At 39.4% G+C, this 13524-nt stretch overlaps 1 protein-coding gene and 1 long non-coding RNA gene across 2 annotated transcripts; one reads left to right on the top strand and one right to left on the bottom strand.

Moving 5' to 3' along the window:
- Positions 1-3518: 3518 nt before the first annotated feature.
- LOC134203576 (uncharacterized) lies at positions 3519-4531 on the top strand. The gene is made up of 2 exons (XR_009977646.1): positions 3519-4421; positions 4484-4531. It is a non-coding gene; the product is annotated as an uncharacterized LOC134203576 (long non-coding RNA).
- A 3878-nt stretch (positions 4532-8409) lies between these two features.
- On the bottom strand, positions 8410-9438 carry LOC134203578 (uncharacterized). Its single transcript, XM_062678442.1, has one exon. It carries the CDS (start codon positions 9436-9438, stop codon positions 8410-8412), a length of 1029 nt encoding a protein of 342 aa, XP_062534426.1.
- Between the last annotated feature and the right edge of the window lie 4086 nt (positions 9439-13524).

The following is a 13524-nucleotide window of genomic DNA, read 5'->3' as shown; positions in this document are numbered from 1 at the left end:
CTTTAAACATTTGTTTTGACTTATTTGAAAATAAACAAAAATAAATTTTCACTGAATTTCGGCAAACCACTTTACCGATCAACTCGGCAATGCACTACCGAACGGTTCGGTAAATTTTGACAGCTGGGTTGAGACGAACATTTTACGACCAATCGGTAGTTTGAACTTTCACCGAGATTTTTACCGAGATATCAGCTGTTGGATTCTCGGCAATTTATTTTGCCGGCCTCGGTGAAAAAAATTAAGTGTGTACACGCTAACTTGAAACAACCCAGTTTTCGATGTTAGCAGTTGTCAAAATCTGGGTATGTCAACAAAATGGATCTGAGTCAGACGAACCCGAAATCTGGGTAACTGGGGACTTAAACATTTTCGGATACAGCAACATGGCGTCGACTGGCGTCGAAGTCTTATGCTCGAATAAAATGTTCGGGTTTTGCACTGAATGCAACAAGAAACAGGTAAGAATAGTTAAATTTATCATTGCGGAGCATTGTCGGCACTGCCGGCAAATGAAATGGGTTGGGAAAACTGTTTTGTTTAACATTTTTTACATAAACATTATTTTCTGCAGCGAAAAGAGCTGGGTACCGGTTACCCAGATTTTTTCGCTTGTACGGTAACCCAGATTTGAGTCAAGGTACCCTTACCCAGATTAGAGTAACCACGGTTTTGCCGAATCTGGGTCACTTTGACATAATTTTGGGTAGATCCAGGTTAGCGTGTAGAGCGGATTGATTGGTTCAGCGTACTATATTTGGTTTTACGTAGTTTACGTTCGTTTTGGTTTTACGTATAGCAGTCGTGTCTTGTATACAACCCCAATTTTTTTTCCAAAAAAGCGGAAGTGTCTTGCCCCTTGACAAAAACAATAAAAATTATTGTTTTGTGAAAAAAGATATTTTCTTATTGTTACGGTAACTAACAACAAAACGTTTTAATTGTAAAAGTCTAAATAAAAATGGATTTTATGGTTCATATTGTAATGTATTTTTATTGTTAAACTTACAATTCTAGGAACTTTTTTCAAATAGGCGTAACTGTGTTTGACCTTGAAATTTGAAATGGCTAATACTCTCTCAATTCAGCATATTTCGTTCAGCTAACGGTACTACCAGATAGATCGGAATCTATTCTTCCTGTGAGGCACATAAGTTCACAAAAACAGATTAATTAATGAGCACAGTTGCCGTTCCAAAAATCAAGCTCAGAATCATGTACGCCCATTTGAAAAAAGTTCCTAGAATTTATTTTTATTGTAGTTTGTTTTCTTCTTTATTGTAACAAAAATGTTTTTATGGTACTTTATATTCGGGTATTTATATACGCGATACCATAAATGCGCGATGTTAAACAATAATATCTATTATGTATTTATTATTTATTATAATATAAAATGTTATATATTATATTATATATTATGTATTTATTATTTATATTATGTATTTATTATTTATATTATTCATTATATTTGTGCGTAGTGTGAACATGGTATAAATATATTCAAACTGTTTTTCTTGCAACACTGCGCCACGAATGCTTGACAGGGATGTCAGACATACAGACATGTCTGTATTTATACAGACATTTGGTCTTGCATACAGACATCATACAGATTACAGATATTATACAGACTTTTGATTAAAGTTACAGACTTTTACAGACATTCAGTTTTGTTCCTGTTGGACTTTCCAATTAAACTATTTTGGGTTTTCAAACAAAATCGTTATGGGGATTCCGTACGAAATTCTATAAGGTTACTAAACAGAATTTTGGAATTCCCTTTTGGGTTCCAAACAGAATCTTTTTAGATTTTCAATCGGAAAGATTCTTCGATTCCTTTCGGAAACCTAAAAAGATTGCATTTAGAAGTCCAAAATTAATCCATTCTAAAGCCGTTCAAAAGCACAAAAATGCCATAAGGGGGCCCAAAAGACATCAGATCGTACGGATTTTCGTTCAGAATTATGTCAACTTCCGGACGTTATCCTTCTGAGTTCACTAACGGAATCCATTCGATTTTCTGAACGAAATTCTTTTGGATTTTTGAACGAAATCACTCTGGGCTTGCCAAAGCAATACCACAGACAAACAGACATAACACATTGAACATTCACTCATCAAATTCATCGTCGTTCACACATTAACGACATCTGTTGTTTTCATTAAGTTGGGCAAATCACGAACCAGATGGCGGTAGTGAGCAAACGTCAAACTCGAGCAAATCCGATGTGCGCGCCACGAGTGATCGATTGGCCAACTAATTATTATTTAAATTAACCAGTAAATCAGTGGACGATGAGAATTTCACAAGTGTTATGTCTGTTTGTCTGTGGCAATACCTTTGGACTTTCAAACGGAATTCATGGGATTCTGAACAAAATCATTCTAGAATTCCGAACGGAATACTTTTGGTCTTCCGAACGGAATCTTTTGGACGAAATACTTTTGGTCTTCCGAACGGAATCTTTTGGACTTTCGATTGTAACGTTTTGGGCTTCTGAACGGAAGCTTTTCTTCTTCTGGACAAGAGATTCTGATTAGAATACTTATATATTTCCTACCGAAGCTCTAACAGGATTTGGTTAGAAAGCGCGAAAGGAAAGAGCCGGAAAGGGCTCCGTTCAGAAAACCAAAAAAACACGGTTTGTAAACCCAAAAAAAAGCCTTTCTCTGAGCTTCCAAACGAAATTATTCGGGGTTCTGGACGAAATTATTTCGGGCTTCCTAAACAGAATTCTTTTGGATTTCCGAACGAAACCTTGTTGGGCTTCTGAACGAAATTATTTTGGACTTTACCTTCAATCGGATTCAAACTTTCGAAAGGAATACTTTTGGAATTCCGAGTGAAGCGATTTGAGCTTCTGAATGCATTTTTTTCTTTGTTTCTGTAAAAGGGATATCCTTTTGGGAAGGAAGCGTAGCCTTAAAAGACTACGTTCGGAAGCCAAAACGATTTTGTTCAAAAGCACAAAAAGAGTTCCGTTCGGAAGCCCAAAAAACGGATTTATTCCTTCTGTGCCTCTCGTCCGAGCTGACCTCTTTTGTTCTTCCCAACAGATTTTCAGTTAGAAAGTTGCGTAAATATTATAAATTTATGCTAATGCACTTTTGGGACATTATTCAGAGTTTTGTAGTGGAATATTTCACTTAGCATAATACAAGATAGTATTATCCTATTTATTTCCACCACTTGATTGTAAATAGACCTTTCCCGTCCGACCAAACACCTATGTTTTGTATTTTTCCCTAAAACGTCCTTGGGTTTAGATAACATTGCGCCTAAAATAAGCTGTTTTTATCAAACGGTTATTTTCTTACAATTTTTTAAAAAAATTAACATCGTCTGTTTTATGAGGTGAATATTCCTGCCAGACGATGGTGATCCTAAAAGTAATTGTATTTTGGCAACACTGTGCAGTGGTGAGAACATCCCAAAATTACTTTTTTCCTGGCAACTCTGTATCATGTTTATTTACAATTAAAATGTCAAAAACTTAACACCGATGGGAGGATTTTCACGCGAAGTGCTGTGGTGCTCGAGGTGGTGCCGTGGTGCTATTAATAATAAGCTTCCTGATCCCGTGGTTCAAAACCAGTGAAAAAGAAAATTGCATCGTCGTCGTTGCTGTTTTATGGTCGTGGTCATTGTTTTCGTAATTTCGTAACAATTCATCAGTAGTTAGTGAAATGGGAAGATAAAAGTTTGGGTACAGGAGAACCAGGGAGTCTGAAAACTAACAAAGTTGAGTTTTCTCCTGGTTCTCCTGCGTTACATACTGCTGCCGCGCAACATGTGTATAAAGGAAATAGAAAGGATTCGCTTCCAACCACAGTGGAATACGCTTAGATTTGCTGATTCATCGATATCGAGAAGTAATTTTTGCGAAGGTGAATTCGTACTGCGTACTCCGCGATCGTCTGATTCAATGGTATGCTGTGTGAATTCCGAAGAGCAAGGTTTTATATAACTTACAATCTGCGAGATGGGTGCATTCCTGGAATCCTGGAGAAACCGATGACGGCCAAACACAAGAAGTATAGCGAAGGCAAAAAACTTGGTTTCAGTGTAGTATCGCTGGGGTGGCGCTGTGAAATATTGAGGCACACTACACCAAAACCTGATTTGATTGTATTCGAATTATTTTGACAGACAGACTTGCCGGCAAAGACAAAGTGGACGATCATTGTGCAAATAATCTGCTTCAGTCGATCGTTCGAATACAGGAATTAAGATATAACAATACGGAAGTATTCCCGGGTATTCACTCTGGATTCCTCAAATTAGATGAATCCATGCGAGGCATACCGAGGCTGGCATAGGGTGTGGATGAATCTTGCACCACGGCAGTATGTGCGTTCATTTCCATCCAAAACGTCTATATGTACATATATATACAGGAAATTGTGAAGCTTCTCAGGTAATCCTTAATTGTTCACCGATAATCTCAACCCAGGTTTACAAACCGAAACTTCCTTCCAGGTGAAAAGAAGCGAATCCAGAATGCTGGATGATCCGTCATGATCCAAAGGGTAAACGGGAGCGTCGCACTACCATGAGCATTCAATGATTACGATTGTAAAAAGTCAAGGATTTAGGCCAGTGCGCACAGCTGGTATCCCACGAGCTTGAAATTTTCTGCCAAACTCAAGATCCAACGAATGAGTTTCTGGTGTTTGCCTGCAATGGTATGTGAAATGTGATGAGCAATGTCTACATCTGCCAGTTTGTGCATAGTCGAATGCAGATCACTGATAGCTTGGAAGACATCGCCAACCAGGTCTTAATACGTATTTACACAAAAGTAATCGCGACAATATAAGCATAATTATCATTGCATTCCCTGGTGCTCCAATGACCAACAAAGACGCTATTGAAAAAAAAAAAGAAAAGTTGGAAGCGGCACTACACAAGAAGATGGTGGAGAAGATAATCGAAATGGGCGAAATGAAACGAAACGTAGAGTACAGTTTACTGTTGGAGCGATTGAGCAAGGAACACATCGCTCGATGCTGAGTTTTCATTTGTGTTTTGAAGGAGCTGTACCCGAAACTGGCGGACACTTGAGGCAGTGGAGGTTTCTGGACATCGCGCTCGGCTACCGTAGCTCTGTGGCCCTGAAGAATGCGACTTCGTCCTATTCTAGTCAGCAGGAGGCAGTCAGAACAGACTAAATAGGATTTCATTCAGTTGCTCGGGGTCATAACTTTATATTTCAAGCCCAACTCTTGTTTTTCAACAAACCTTCCAATTAAGCTAGTGAGCCGAACTATTAGAAACACGAAAATTTCAACATTTTGTCGGCCTTGTCCATTCTAAAACTACCTTATATACATGATCTTTGCTCATGTTTTTTGAAAAAAGCTGATAGTTTTGTATTCATTAAATAATTTTCAAAACAAATATCTGGTTAACGATCGAAATTTACATACCATGGCCTGTTTTTAAACATGTATTTCAAACATTAGTTTACATAACGACCTGTAACAAATGTTAACAAAACGAGGTTTTAAATAAACATGACTGTCACACGTGACTTCATATAATACGTATCGATTTCCTGAGGTGAACCAGCTTAGGGCTAAAATACTCACTAAATTAATGATTTCGTGTGTGTTACTTCTACGTGAAGTTAAACGATTTACAATGATATGGAAATGCTAATATCATCTTCCAAACTCGGACGTACATGTTCACGCCTCTAATGCTATCATGAACATGTACGTCCGAGTTTGGAAGATGATATTAGCATTTCCATATCATTAAAATACTCATTTAAAAATAAATAAAATACATATTGATTTCACTGATTTTAGAGCTTAACATTCTTCAATTCAATCTTTTTACGAATCGACGTATGTTGAAATATCAATTCTTGAAGTCTCACTATTACATGCACGCGTCGATTCAACATATGGGAACTCAGAGCGACTTAACTGCAGTTTCGTCAACCATGCACTGTGGAAAACCCAAAAAAAATCGACCAATCTGTAGCATATCGGTGTAATATAATTGTATCATTTTCATAGGGAATTTGAATAACCCAGAAAGGCGAGCATGATTATTACGTACCATGTATTGATGCATGCCAGTGAAAAAAGGAATAATGATTTAATTTTAAAACCGTTTTAGAAAAAGTGAAGAAAAACTATGCTTGGTTTGATCTAATTCAATTAACTATTATATCAACTCGTTCATTATCACGCGGGTAGGTTCTTAGATTCGCATTCATTATTGAATCTTTCAAACCGTCCGTTTGCACTGCTGATAGACAAATAGCTCATCTCAGTGGAAGTTGGACTAATAATTGATGTTAGATTGAATGGAAATGTTAGATTTTTTTTAAGCTTTATTAAAGAAAATGTTAGAGTAATTGTTACTGTTTACAATTATTTGATTTATTTTGAAGCATGTCAATTTTTGTTTTTTTTTTCAAGGAAACGTTGCACACATGAATATTTATAGACAACTATTCCGTTTTTCTTGTGTCTAGAAACAATTCCATTCTCATTTCTTCTCAGGCCTAGTGAAATCACGAACTTACTGAATTTAGTTTGCTATACAAGCTGGTTCCATGTGCAAAGCTTTATCAAAATTCTCCGATAACGATCCACTATGTTCGTTACTCGACACTAGGACCTTGACCACTGTTTCAACTATCATAACCAACCCAGCCAAGAATTACAAAATATAAATACACCTAGATTTTTTTACATAGTTTGGTTTTAGTCGATTACATCTTTAGCGTCGATGAAACAATGAGTTAGGTAACCCTACGAAAAAGTACAAAAAATCAAAGAAAATTCAGGTGGAATTTAGAAAGTTGTGAAAGTTGAGGTTAACCGATAAATCAATTAGGGTAATTTGTCAAATGTTGAACGGCTAATTTCTTCGCCCTATGTTGAACGCACGTGCATTTCTTTTGGAAGTTCAACAATAGGCGACAAATTAGCCGTTCAACATTTGACGGTTTCCCATAATTTCAAACGCGTAATAAATCTGGCTGTAATGCCAATAAATTGTAGTTACAATATATAATGCCTTCAGTTCGACAGAAACATGCTACCTAATGTCCGACCCGTAAGTAGATATTCAAAAGAATGGTTTGCAGCCAAGCATCAGTTAGTTCCAATATAAGGGAGTTCGCAGCCTATTACCATCTGAAACTAAAATTCTCCATATTTTCAAACAAATAGGCGATATCTATACTGTCGTTCTACGCATAACTGTCCCATGTACATAGGAAATCCCAGCAAACATGGGACAAATATGTGTATGACGGCAGTATATACCCTATACTGTTCTTGTGTACCTTCCTGTATGGAAGCTGCTAATCGGAGTTGTTCTTGCAGCTTCTTCAGATGCCGACTCTTAAGTACGCATAGTTGCTGTGCCAGATTAGTGGTATTCGGGCGTTCCAAGCGGCCATTGGTGGCATTCGTGAATCCTTCTGGCTGGGAAGTAAATATGTTCCGTGATTGGGTGGGATTGCTGTAGTTCATAGTGTTGACTCTTGAGATAGCCCCTATCCGTTTCTGGCATGTTTGAAAGCGTTCCTGATAGCACTGCAAGCGCTGAACAAGTACAGCATCTGATGTTGCTGTAGAGTAAGATCCGTTGCTATTCCGTTGTCGCATGGTGAAATCCTCTTCCTGTGATATCCTCGGTGAGATCTAAGTAAATGTGTCTTGAAGGTTTTTGGATGGATGGATGTTTCTACATTGAATTTAATGTTGTTGTCATACGAAAATAGATCCATTCCTGGAAAAATGAAGCAGACATGGTATGTTTAGACCACTGCATTCATATCACTTCTGTATCATGGTACAAACACTACCTGGGCTAATGACCTCATCCAGAAACCGGAGGGGCACGTAACCATGCGATTTTTTTCAACTGAAAGGAAATTAAATATGTACCTACCTAAAAACTACAATCGTGATCGTTTTCCACGGACGAGGATTTATTTTTAAACTTCAAACACTCGCTTGATGATGATCCGATAAATTGGGATAGACCGTGCTAAAGTCGTTGATTCTATTTCGACCAGATAAATATTCGCAATTGTGTTGTTGATTGGAAGATATATTGAGCACTTCTCGCTTAACTTTCAACATAGGAGGACCCGTTAATATCCAGATTGTGGATCGTCACGACCTTTCCTTTAGGTATCGAATGGGTGTTGGATTGGACTCGCCAGGTTAAACCTGTAAAACGGCTGTTTTACGGGAAACGGGATTCTTCTTCTTCTTCCTTCTCATTCGATGTGACGGCTGTCACATCTGTTTATGGCACAGCTAGGTAGCTATAACGCCAGTCAGTTTTTATGTCACATTATGGTACGGTTGTTGTCTATGATTTAGGTTTAATTCTTTATACGTGTAGTTTTAGTTCTTTAAGAAAATTAATTAGCCTTTTAAATTTGCAACATCTTTGGTCTCAAATACATCTTGTATTTTAAAGTAAGAATCCAGTTTGTGTTTGTCTCGGAGATGCAAGTGTTTAATACAATTTAGTATAATGTGCTCTGAGGTGTTCGGGGTTTGGCACAGCTCGCAGTACATCTCATCTTTGATGTGCATGATGCTTAGCCAGTATGGTGAGTAGTCATGACCCGCAATCAATCTATTTAGTGTTCTAACTTCGGAGTTGGTTAGTGATAGATTTTGATGCCATGGTTTAGGGTTGATTCCAGTCTGAAACTGGAAAAACTTCCGTCCTTTTCCTTCCTCTTGGGTGTAATTCACGTACCACTCTTGGACTTCTTCCGTTACCATTTCCTTGCACTTGTTTATAGCGTCGTGTGGAAATATCTTGTTAGATGCTTCGTTAGTTTGATTCAGTCCTAATTTTGCTAACGCGTCTGCCGTCTCATTTCCTTGCACGTTTACGTGTCCGGGAATCCACTGGATCTTTGACTTCATCATCGCAGCCTTACTTATTATCGCATGGATAATTTCATCCTGCTCGTTATTGTCCATTTGATGTTTAATCAGTTCACATCCTGATTTTGAATCCGTCAGAATAACTGCATTGTAGATTTGCCTTTTTTCAACATATTGTAATGCCACGTATATGGCCTCCAGCTCTGCCGACATACTGCATACTGTGTTTTGTAGTTTCAAATTCAGTCGATATTTGTTGGTTTCGTCGAAAATGCCTATCCCACATCTGTCTTCCGCCTTGGAGGCGTCGGTGTAGATTTTGGTGCATTTCCGATATTTCCCCATCAGCAATCCCAGTGTAGCTTGCTTCAATACTCTATCCGATGTATGTTTTTTCCTCCATACGGTGTTTTCCAGTTCGGTCTCTACTTCGATGACTTTTTTTTTCTTTACTCGGACAGTTTTGGAAATTAGAAAAAGTAATTTCTTGTACTTCACAAATGTAGATTCCAGGTAAGAGAGAGTTTTATCCTGTAGGTCTTCGCTGCTCATGGCTTTTAGCTGTGACCAGACCGGGCTATCAAACTGCACATGTCGGATGATTTCTTTAGCTGCTACTAGTTCTCTCCTATGTTCCAGAGGTGTTTAGCTAGCGATCGCGTAGAGCGTGTTGATTGGTGTGGTTTTAGAGCAACCTGTTACCTTTCTTAATCCAGCGTTGCTGGCAACTGTAATCGCTTGAAGGTTTGTCTTTCTGGCATTAGCATATACCGTCGATCCATAATCTAAATAGCCTCGTATTAAACCGTTGTAAATTGTCCCCATCGTTTGGGGGTGACCGCCTGTCCTATTGCTGCTGATTACTTTTAGCATATTCATGCGGTCGGTCATTTTTCTTTTGACTTCTCTGACGTGAGCACCGAAGTTGAATCCTCTATCGAATTTTAGACCAAGGTACTTATGCGCGTTCACGGCTTCGATGTTCAATCCATTGATTTTATGTCTAGAGTTTTTTTGTTCATTTGGAATAAAAGTGTTTTGTTTTTCAGAGTTGATGCTCAGATTGAGTTCATTGGCCTTTGCAGCTAGTTCATTCACGTACTTCTGTGCTCTTTGGTTGACCATTTCTAGAGAATCTCCTTCGATGACAGCCGAAAAATCATCTGCAAATTGAACCAATTCAGTTCCCTCTACGTCTATATCATGTAATGCCATTGTGTAGACGTTAAACAACGTCGGTGATAACACATCCCCCTGGGGTAGGCCATCATTTACCGTGCGTGTTACCGTTCCTGTTGTTGACTGTAGCTGTACTTGTCTATCGATAAGGAATGAATATATCCAGGCGCATATCTCTGGTGGCATACCGATGCTATGTAGAATTCCTTCTAGCGTGCTGGTTATAACTGAGTTGTATGCATTACTCAGATCTAGAAATATGATTGCAACGATTTTTTTGCTACGTTTGATGTTGGCTATTTTGTTCGTTATGTAGCTTAGAGCTGTAGCTGTAGATCGATGTTTCCGGAATCCGAAAGAGTTTTGGGGCAAGATTTCGTTGTTACTAAGGAATGTTTCAATTTCTCCTAGTACCGCTGTGTTGATCACTTTGAGTATACAGTTGAGCATTGCGATTGGCCTCAGATTATCGATGACGTCTGGGTCGCGTCCGGGTTTGGGTACCGGTACTATCTTGATCAGTTTCAGCGAATCATTTATTTTCCCTTTCTTCCACATATCATTCAACTCCGTTATAATCATATCACGTACATCCGTTTTGACGTTTCTGAGCATTTCGTATGTTATTCCATCCGTGCCGGGTGCTGATGGTTTTTCCTCCGATCCAGTATTCGGTTCCAGTTTTCTGTGTCTAGGATGTTTTCTGTTATTGGTATTTGTTGTTGTGCTGGGTAGTTCTCATTTCTCGGGATGTGCTTATCTAGGATCTTTTCTGCTGATGCCCGTTCCAATGGCGCAGTTGTGTTGCTGAATTTCCTTGTTTTTCCTGTAAGTGATCCGATTTTTCGCCACAAGAGTTTAGCACTAGTGCTATGCTTTATACTTGGCGCAAATTCCTGGAATTTACTCTTCATTAGCTCGTTTTTTTGTTGTTGAATATGCATTCTTTTTCTTCATATCAACAAGGTCTTGCAATGCTCCTGTATGGTTGAACTTCTTCCTGGCTTCGTTCTTGTTCTTCCATGCCTCCTCTACCTGAGCGCTCCACCAGTATTTGGGTTGGTATCTGTTTTTCTGTTTGCAGGTCCTAATGATCTTCTTTGTCACGTCCTGTAGTTCCTTCAAGTTGGTTGCTTTTGTTGTATCCAGTGTGCGAATCTCTTGCAGTAGTTTCTTTTGTTGATGATTTTGCCTCGGTGATTCTTGCATTCGTGTCTATAGTTGTTTTATCGCCATGTGTCTGCTACCGATCCCATAGTCCAAAACCAGTATTGTTGTTTGTTGGTAGATCGCTGGGGAACACAAAACCAGATCTATGGTTGACGGTCGCTTGTTTAGTTCCGCAGGGAAAAAAGTGGGTTTCTTATCGTTGAGAAGAATCACATTTTCATTTGTAATGATCTCGTGCAACGCTTCACCTTTGTTATCCGCGTGATGTTCATCCCAAAGCTTACTATGTGCGTTCATGTCTCCGCCAATCACGAAGTTTTTGAAGACACTGACCTTTCGAATAATATCCTGCATTCCGTTCTTGAATTCAGCGATGGTGGCTCCCGTAGATGCGTAGATCGATATTACTGCCAAATCCAGGCCCGTCACCAATCTTCCTACTGCTTGTATATTCTTCGTATTCTTCAACTCGATGTGTTTGCTTCTCAGCGACCTGTGTAGAATCATCATGGCTCCTCCGTATCCGTCGTCTCGTGAGCTGTAGTAGTTGTTGTAGTTTGGTATCTTGTATTTGTCATTTTCTAACTCCTTCTTTGTCCAGCACCTCGAAATTAATGCTATTTTATATTGTTCTTGTATTAACACTCGCGTTAGTTCATTTTTGTTTTCGATATACTTTGTATGTTACATTGAAAAAGTTTAACTGATTCCATAGGCTAATTATTTATTTTCAGACTCTTATCATAGCTTTTCCGTATTAGTGTTTTTGTGACAACTGACTGGCTTACCTGCGAGCAATCGTTGTTCAGATCCATCTCTGCGTTTTCGCTTCCTTGCAGCGTTTGTGCTGGTTGTTCCGTTTGTTGCTGCATCTGGTTGATCTTCCATTGTAGTTTCTCCAACTCGTTTACTCGGTAGCGGTTGAAAAGCGCCACTCCGTCCTCTTGCTGGTTTTCCGTTTCTTGTTTTCGTTGTAGATAGGTATCATTTCTCCAATGTTGACTTCCTCTGATGTTCGTTTCGTGGTATGGGATGTTCTTGCTCTGTTTGTTTGCGGTTTAGTTCTTGTTTTGCTCAGACTTACTTCGGCGTACGTCTCCGGTAGAGTGGGTAATCTTCAATGTTCTCCAGCACGTCGTATTGGTTCTCTGTGTAGATTGGGTACATTTCTCTGGCTTCCTGCATCGTCAGGTTGGTTTTGATAGGATGATTTTAGGTTGTTTTGTCGCTTCCTTTCCGGACAGGCAAAGTCTCCGGTTCAGTGGTTCCCTTCTGTTTTGCAGTGCAGGCACTTCACTGAGTTCTGGCATTCTTCAAAACCTTCTTCGTCGTGGGACAGAGTACAGCTTGTGCACCGTTGTCGTGATCTGCAATTCTGCGTGCGATGGTTGTACCTTAGGCATTTTTCACAGAAAACAGCCTTGCTTACGAATGGCTGTACCGTGTTTGTGCAACAGAAAATCCTTACTTCTTTCGGTATTTGGTTACTGCGGAAGGTAACCCCAATCCGAGTGGCCGGTATTTTCACTTGATTGTCATAGCGATGTAGTCTCGTCACTTCCAGTATTGGGACCGTGCTGCTAATGTTGTTCATGATTTCCTCCGGTGTCATCTCAACTGGTACTCCAGAAACCACTCCAGATACTGTTAGAAAATGCTTCGGAATGTACGACGTGTAATTTTTGCTTCAGCGATTCGTCTGCCTGTAACAGATTGGCCGATTGGGCTGTCTTCATCAGTACCATCAACTTCCTGCGACCTAGTGGTTTGACGTTGATCACATTTTGCTTGTAGTCTGCTTTCTTGCACAGGATTTTTCCCAGCGATAGCTTGTTGATGTAGAGGTTTCCATCGTTGTTATTCGTGAGCTCTACCAACACTCGATAGGGCCCGCTGTCCGTGTTGTTGTATGTGTATATAGTTCTTGGTTTCGGACCGTTTTGATTCCCTCCGCCTCCGGGAGGGTCATCGTCGGCCGGCATCCTTACTCCTTCTTCTTCACTTCACTCGAGGCACTTAAACCTTTCTTTACAAACTCTACCGATAAATATTTACTGTTATTTAGCGTTTTTTATCGAATTTTCACCGCGCTTCTAAAAATAGCGTGCTAACTCTTCAAGATGGCCGCGATCCTTCCGAAACGGGATTCACCGGCAAAACATTGGCAAAATTCGGCAAAACATTAACAAACAAAAAGCAGTTGTCAAAACAAACAAAAATGAAAACAACTTTGAATTCACCTCGCGTGATAGGAGAGACGAGGGTTTAAAGGGTTTTGTGGGGGAAAAA

Source organism: Armigeres subalbatus, unplaced genomic scaffold, assembly GCF_024139115.2.
Source record: "Armigeres subalbatus isolate Guangzhou_Male unplaced genomic scaffold, GZ_Asu_2 Contig1979, whole genome shotgun sequence".
Taxonomy (NCBI): domain Eukaryota; kingdom Metazoa; phylum Arthropoda; class Insecta; order Diptera; family Culicidae; genus Armigeres; species Armigeres subalbatus.
The sequence above is the reverse complement of the archived record's forward strand: the minus strand, read 5'-3'. Positions and strand labels throughout refer to the sequence as shown.

What these genes read in the sequence shown, in the direction of transcription:
- LOC134203578 (XM_062678442.1), bottom strand. Translation starts at nt 9,438, where the DNA reads ATGAGCAGCGAAGACCTACAGGATAAAACTCTCTCTTACCTGGAATCT.